This window comes from Corvus moneduloides, chromosome Z (genome assembly GCF_009650955.1).
Source record: "Corvus moneduloides isolate bCorMon1 chromosome Z, bCorMon1.pri, whole genome shotgun sequence".
Classification (NCBI taxonomy): domain Eukaryota; kingdom Metazoa; phylum Chordata; class Aves; order Passeriformes; family Corvidae; genus Corvus; species Corvus moneduloides.
The window spans coordinates 68,116,355-68,124,369 of NC_045511.1; the positions used below are offsets into that span (position 1 = coordinate 68,116,355).

General features: G+C 41.3%; 1 protein-coding gene across 5 annotated transcripts in view; it reads left to right on the top strand.

Moving 5' to 3' along the window:
- Positions 1-6,710, top strand: part of LOC116437908 (3'-5' RNA helicase YTHDC2-like) — a 49,412-nt gene extending 42,702 nt beyond the window's left edge. For all 5 annotated transcript variants that reach the window (XM_032096265.1, XM_032096267.1, XM_032096263.1 and 2 more), the window contains 6 exons: positions 895-1,184; positions 1,587-1,764; positions 2,768-2,971; positions 4,803-4,985; positions 6,058-6,157; positions 6,304-6,710. In XM_032096265.1, the coding sequence (XP_031952156.1) occupies positions 895-1,184; positions 1,587-1,764; positions 2,768-2,971; positions 4,803-4,985; positions 6,058-6,147 (945 nt within the window). In that variant the 3' untranslated portion in view covers positions 6,148-6,157; positions 6,304-6,710. The remainder of the gene's footprint in view (positions 1-894; positions 1,185-1,586; positions 1,765-2,767; positions 2,972-4,802; positions 4,986-6,057; positions 6,158-6,303) is intronic.
- The last annotated feature ends 1,305 nt before the right edge of the window (positions 6,711-8,015 follow it).

Here is an 8,015-nt window from a genome sequence, read left to right on the forward strand (position 1 = left end):
CAGGCTGCAGGGGACAGTGGCTGCATAATGGCCCTTTTGCTCCTTCTGGCCTCCTGTCCTGCCTGTGTGGTGCTCCATCAGGCCACAGCATGAGCTGGGATAGCCAAAATCTGAACAGGAGCTGAGAGAACAGTCGCATTGGCATATTGTGTTTTTCTTTCTCTGAGAGCATAACCACAATCGGATCGAAAAAGGAGCACTTGAAGCTGGAGCTGCTGAAAGAAAGTTGCTATCAGATTTCAGAAGGAGAAATAAAAACCTCTTTGAAACAGAAGGCTTTAGGTCATTGAAGAGCTGTGGCTGTGGTAGGAGGTAGTTTATGGATCATGAAACACTGGAACTTACCAGCTCTAATAATAATGCTGTCTGTCCTAGACATGTCCAGAAGAGTGATTTTTAAAATTTTTTTTTTCAATGGAAGCATTTCTGATAACATGGGAATTAGACTCTAGTCTTCTGAATTTAGTCATTGCATTTGAGCAGAAGTCTGTGTAAGAAAAATGTCACTTAGAGCTCTTTTCCCTCAGGTATGACTGAAGAGTGCGTGAGTACAGATTGATTTGATAGGAAGGGCATAAAGCATGAAAAAAGTGGGTTTTCTAGAAAGATAAAAAGGAAAAAAAATCTGTGGATTTACAATACAATGTTAAGTTTAGTACAGAGCTAAAGGAAATGTTCCAAAAATTACCTTGCGTCCAAGGAGAAAAAAGTAAATTAACATCTTACTTTAAGTTTAAAGAGTTATTCCCCCTCCCCAAGACCTTGGTCTTGCCTTTCAGTTTGGACCTTGTTCTCACTGGAATGCGAGGTGCTGCCTGATAGGAAAGAGGAGGGTACTCTCACCTGCCTGATGTAATTTTCATCAGTCTGTAACAGAATTGGAATTCATTACAGGCTGCTGGGATGCTGTTGCAACTCAGGCAGAAGTGGCACAGTTTGTTCCTGCGTCGTATGCGAGCTCCTTCTAAACCGTGGTCTCAAGCTGATGAAACAACTGTAAGAGCCATTACAGCTGTTCTGAGTGCTGAAGAACAGTCTGCAGGTCTGCAGCAGCCTTCAGGAATTGGCCAGAGACCAAGACCTGTGACTTGTGAAGAGCTTCCTTTGGCATCTACATGGAAGTCAACCAACAGTAGAAAAAGCTCAACAGAAACTGAATTCTCCGACTCCTCTAGTGCTGAAAAGTAAGATGTTGAGGTCTTCTAGACACTGTAGGTTGCAATTTATGTATGCAAGCATCACTTAAATTTCTGCTAGTAATAAGGAGGTGGAAATAGTGGCAGTACAGTTGAAAGGTGTGATACTGTCCTATGCTGCATTGTAGTTTCACGGAGAAGTATTTCATACGTGGGCCTGCTGTTTGAGAGAGCAGTCAGGAATATTGTCCATGAATTGTGATCTTTGAGAAGTAGCAGACAAGGTTTAGCAGTAGCATTAAAAAACAATGCATGACCGGTATGGGTTTTTAGTTAGTGTTTAATATATGTTGTAGTTGCTGTAATACATGTGGTCATGCAGTAGGCTGACAGGTATGTGTGTAAATTGTTCAGTGAGTGCTCGTGAAACTCAAGGCATGTCCTTTTTAGAGTTTCGGTGAAATCTACATCTCCTGCACTCCACCAGCCAAAGAAGTACAAAGAAAAAGACATTTTGCTCTCCAGACGATCCTCAGATGACAGATCAGCTCAGTCCTCAGTGAAGCCTGCAGACAGCGGTAGCTGTCCCAGCCCCTGTGCTGGTCCTTCTTCTCCAGTATCTGCAAAGGTAGAGTTCTCCAAAGTACCACCCTGCTCTTTGAAAGTAAAGGGATGTCTTGCTGATACCATTCTGCAACACTTAGGTATTTTACTGCTAAATTAGGAACCTGACTTAACTTTTCATTTATAACAGCTGCATAATGCTTCCTTCTGGAACTTAAAATCTAGACTAAATATCCTTGTTACGCTAGTTTAATACAGCAAAGATAGTATTTGTGGACTGCTGAGGTAAAGCTATCCAAAGTAAAAAAATGAGATTTTTTTTTTTTAATAAATGGTGAAGGTGTATTAATTTTTTTCAACTAAATTAGTACATTGTACACACACTTCTGAAGGTTTTGGATTCTGCCTTTCTGTTTCTGTAACAGCATCCATTGATACAGATTCTCTTTAAATATTGTGTTATCTGTGTTACCTGCCTTATTATGACTGCTTGGGGTTTTTTGTGAGGGTTATTTTAACAAAGCACACATTAACGAGCTTGTTGTCATAATTGTCCCCATATACTTGAATGGTAAACTGCAGTGATACTAAACAGATCACTGAAAGGAAACCTCATGGACTCGCTGGAGGATTTAGTAATTCCTCTTGAGTTTTTCAGCTTTTAGGTTGAGCCAGTGTAAAAGGAAGAAAACATGTTTCCTGAAGGTACAAATGGGAGTGGTGTGCTGTAGGCTGCAGTCTAGGATGATTAATTTTGGTGCCATCTCAAGGCGTGTCAGGCCTAAACAGATTGTAATTAATCACTAAACTTTTTACTCCTATTCTGCTCTACTTGTTTTCGGCCCCTCACAGAGGAGTTGTTGAGAAGTGCTTTCAAAATGTAAAATAGACGTCGGATACATTTTACAGCCATTTCAGACAGGACCAGCTGATTTTACGTTTCTTCTAGAAGCTGGAGGAGGAAGGGAGGAGCACAGTCAAGGATTTCCATGTTCGTGTGTGTAAAGCTTCAGAAATAAAGCCTGGTTTATTTTGTTGTCTTTATTAATTTAATTTATTTTTTCCAGGGTTGCAGATCTCCTTCACCAAGACAAAATAGGCCAGTTCGGTACTTTATAATGAAAAGCAGCAACTTGCAAAACATTGATATTTCTCAACAGAAGGGAATATGGTCCACTACGCCAAGTAATGAAGGGAAACTGAATGGAGCCTTTTGGGAGAGCAGCCTGGTTTACTTAATATTTTCTGTTCAAGGGTCTGGATGCTTTCAGGTGAGTCCTAATCTAAAACTAAGTATTAGCAGTGGTTGGTGGTTTAGGAGGCTGCAGCAGATGACTGTGTGTAGTGTGGACAGCTTTGCTTATGACTCCTGGCCTTCTGAGAAGCAGAGCAGTGTGCAAATGTCTGTGCTTGCTGAAGAAAGAGCATTTAATTCTTCTCTGAAACATGCTCTTCTAGTTAGCTCAGTTTGTCCCTCGAAGGCAGAGACAGAATTGCCTCCAAACATCATGAGTCAGAATAATGTTTATACCCTACATTAATCCTCTAAAACAACAAAAAGCGCCCCAAAAATCCTGACAAAGTCAGGGATTGCTACTCTTTGCATGCCAAAGTGTGTATTGTAAGTGAGCAAGGAGTTACAGGCAAGTCATAGCTTTCTAAAGCCAGGAAACTCAATACATTTCTTTATTAAAATCTTAATAAAAACTGGTTTTATTCACTTCCAGTTAGGAAGCTGGCCATGATTCTTCCAGAGCTGCGTCTTGACTTCATGTTCAGTGAGATATAGGTCAACAGTTTGTTGGTCAAATCTCTGGTCAGTTTGAAGTTAAAAACTTGACCTGGTAGTGCAAAGTTGCACATTAGCTTTGAGCCAGCTAAATTCAGTTGTTCCAGGTAAAGAAAGGCCCACTTACTTCTTCATATATAAGCTCTTTGTAAAAATCAGCTGAACTGAAAATCTAAGGAACCAACCAAAACACAGCTGTCTTGGCAATACCACTGAAGGACTGCAGTGACATACTGTGTACGATGATTTGGCAAACGCAGGTGTAATACTGGCAAGTAATTTTCAGCAAGCCAGTTGATACCGAAAATGGGCGGTTGCATTGGCGCTCTCAGACAGGGAAGCGGGGGAGGGAAGACACGCCGACGTCAGGAGTGCAGGTGGTTGACCTTGCCCTGCCCTTCCAGTTGTGACAGGGCACTGCACCCTCGTGGGAATGTGGGATTAACTTCCCTATTAATCTTCTGTTGTCCCAACTGTCTCTTTCTAGTCCACATTTATTTTTTTTCCACTGTTCCTTTCATTAATTCTCATGTAAGTCTGCCTTGAGCTATCTAGGACTGCATGTCTTACAACAGCAGTGAGTGCTGCGAATTTACACAGTGAACTGCATCTTTTGGACTGCTGCATCCTAACTGGCATCAATTCACCTCAAGAGTTGATACGTTGTCTGTGGGGTTGGGTTCACTTCTGGTTTGGTTGGGGTGTGGGCAAATCAGGGTGTCCTGAAGTAAGTTAAATGCTATCTCGGGTTTGGGGTTCCTTTCATTTTCTTTCTGAACACTTGTCATGGTGGAATTTTGTCCAGCTTCACTAAAGAAGGAAATAAAAGCAACTTTGACTTCTTTCTTGGAAGAACAGCTACACTCTCCTGATTCTATGCAAAAGTTAACGTAGAGGGAACACGAGAAGGAACAAATGGATTTCTGCAAAAATAACCTACAGCTGACGAGGAATGTGAATGTCTAACGGACTATTCTGTACTAGAATATTCATCTTGATTGCCTTCTGCTTCAGGTGGCTTTGCAACAGCTTTTTAATCTGTTACGAAGCTCAAAAAACCTTCAGTGATAATTTTGTCATTGAGAGACATTCCTTACGGTCAAACCCTACAAGGCATATTTGAAGTGGAAAAAGAAGTGCTACTTCTAACTTTGTAGGTGTAAAACATTCTGGAAGCTCCAGCTTCATGGTGGAGAGTGTGTTAATCACTTTGAAACTATTTTGAAAGTTTCACAGGAAGTTCAGTTATTTATCTCGTTCTGCCGCAGACAGATGTGGTCCCATTATGTCTGTTCTTTCCATTTTTGTCCCAGGGGTTTGCTAGAATGGGTTCAGCAATTGGGCGTGAGAAAAGTCAAGACTGGGGATCTGCTGGTTTCGGAGGTGTGTTTAAGGTGGACTGGATCCGAAAAGAAAGCATTCCTTTTCAGTTTGCACACCATTTGCTCAACCCGTGGAACGACAGTAAGAAAGTACAGATAAGTAGAGATGGCCAGGTAATGCTACTCTCTTCTAAAGTTTTCTTTACTTGGTAGAACTGTGTATTTTTTATTGGCTTGTTCAGTTTATCGCCACTTGTTCGTGTGTCTGCTAATCTGAATCCCAGTTCATTGGTGCATTGTACCTTCAGCGAATGCAGAATTACCGCTGAAGTAATGGAGACATTTTGATAAGATCAAAACAGTTTCTTGCTTATGTGTTTAAAAAATGATTTAAAGGTGGATGCTTCCAAAAAGAAGTTGTTGGGGTTTTTTTGTAATTTAGTTCTGGAGGTTTGTGCCATGTTTGGTTGAGATGTATTCTCTTAGACAGTCTGTTACACCCAAATAACTGTTCATAATTAAAAGCTTTTTTCTGTAAAGCCTGAAGAGAATCCCGAGTTTTGAGGTAGAGTAAAGCTTAGGACCATTCTCAAATCTGTTAAAGCTCTAACTGCAACTACAAAAAGCCAGAGAATTGGCACAGAATTTCTCTGTGGCAGTTTCTGCCCTCTCTCCATCCCCTCCCAAAACATCTTGATGACTCAAGAGCTAAAGTTTTTGTTTCACCTTCTCTTCTCCGAAACTCTCTCCAGTTGTAAGAAACTGGAGGAAAGAAGTACAAGGAAAGGACAGCCACTGTATTTCCTGTGACCTCTCTTTCCACATTCTCCACCACACTTGATGGAATTCAACTTAAAAGATGTGGAAAATAATGATCTTGAGTTAGTAAGTGAGTGACCTGTGGGAGGTACGAAGTATCTGGTGTGTCTGTTCTTGTGTATGGAGGCAGTGTGTTCACTGGAATTATCTTTGTGAGAACTGACATCTCACTGGGAATGGAAACACCCCAAACACCCTCTAGGCCAGGGTGGCTTATGAAAGTTTTTATCTCCTGCTGAGCCCTAGTAAGAAAACCTTGCTCTGCTGGGAGTTCTAATGTTTGTCCCAATAGCAAAAGGGATGATGAGCTCTTGTAGAAAGTTTGAAAGCAATCACCGGCAACCTCACCTAATTCAGTAATAAATCGTTTCTGTATGCTCAATAGTAGCAGTGCAGATAACTTCCCGGATTTCCTGATCCTTTCTAGGAGCTGGAACCACAAGTTGGAGAGCAGTTGCTGCAGCTTTGGGACCGTATTCCTTTGGCAGGAAAAAGCCTGACTGAGCGTGCCAAGTAGTATGGCAGAGGTAGTTACTCCTGCGTTGCTTCCTGGTTTTGTGGTAGAGGAAAAGCTGTCCACATACGGTGTATCATCACTGTACAGTCTTTGTAGCTTGTGGAAGGAGAGGTACACTTGGTACTAAATATTCTGTTCATTTTGATTTTTTTCCAGCTGCTTTAGGTTGTTGAAACATCAGCCACGAGAACCAGCAGCATGTCTACAGTAAAGATGAGGAAGAAGGTGGCGCAACAACCTCCTGATGTTCTTAGTCATGCTGTGCAGCTAGAAGTGGAAAAATAAGAGGGAATTGTGTTGTTTTCAGTGTTTCCTTGCCAGCCTGGTTTTTGGCTGAGTTGGTTTTTTTACAGTAGTGTGCAGCTGATACTTAAAAATACAGTTAAGTTCAAAACAAAGTTTGAAACAATGGACCCCTTGTAAGTTGTCTGTGGGTTTAAAATAGCATAGCAGACAGTTCAGATACGTAGTCTACAGTTAAAGCTTTCTCAGCCCAGTACAAGGTGTGAGAATGTAAATGTTAATTAATCGGTCTTGCAGTTCAGTTAAAAAAAATAATAACTCCAAATATGTTGAAAGGCTCCGTAAGTGTTGGTTGAACTTCTGCATCCACAGTGCAAGAGAGAAGAATGTAGTCATACAAACACCTAAGCAGCTGGAGATGTGAATTTTTAATTTATTTAAATGTAATTATTTTAAATTACATTTATTTTATTTATTAATTATTTAATTGTTATTGGATTTGATTATTTTAATTAAATTTCATTTAAATAAAGAAGGAGGAGCATGAGACTTTTGAGATTGGGTGCGTCCACTGATGCTTCGATTATTTTTCACCTTTAAGATGGGACTCACACCTTGACAAGCTGAAACAGTCTTTCAGAGGCCTGTGGCCAAGTGGCACTTCAATAGTTCACTAACTTAGGCACTGGTAGAAGAGTTGTATTTCTTTAAAAGAATATAAAAAATAATTACCAGTACCATTTCCTTGATCATTTAACATAGTCTTCATGCTTTCTTTCAAGTTGTTTCTTTTTCTTCCGTACCACTACTGTCTTGGTTTATTTGGCTTTTTCTTAGTCCTTAACGTACTGTACTGTAAGGCTGGTATAAATTCAGTGTGATCACTGTCAGCACTGTTTGTGGTCATTCTTTGGCTAAACCAAAACTTTTTTCTGCTGCTGAGCATCTACCTATTTTCTCATGTCTGTTCAGGGTATTACCCTGTGCCAATCCATTTTGCCTTCTGTGTAGCGACCTCCATACGTGAACCATCAGTTTTACCTTTGCCAGGACTAACTGGGTGCATGTAAGGCTCTACTGCCTAATGCACTGTGTCTCAAGACAGTGCATGAGGCTCTTGCTGCCTTTTACAGTACTTCCAGGCCTGTGCCCACGCAGGAATGTGGGGCAGTAGTGCCTTGTACAGATCTGCAGGGCCCTGTGCACTCCAGGGACGGAGCTGGCCCAGAGAGGGAGCACAGGTGGGGTGTAATGTTTGGTTAACCAGCCCAGGTAGGACTTCTGCAGCTTGATGATAAAAAGGACAGTCCAGCCATGGGATTTGCATTCCACAAGGCCACTGGCCAGTCTAGAACACTTGAGTGGAGAAGAGATTGTACCCTGCTTGCCTGCCTGACAGAGACATGGTCATGGTAAGTCTTTGTATGGCCAGATGTTAGATCTAGCTCAGTCATGGTGAAGTACATGATACTGTTATTATTATTACCCAAGTAACTGTGCTACTGATCTGTATTTTCTCGTGCACTGTATTTAGAGGTGGACTGTTTATCCCTTAAGCTGTTGGTCTGGTGTCTGTAACCATCTCCTTTTAGCAGGGCTGCCTAAAGCCCTTTCACTGCAGTAGC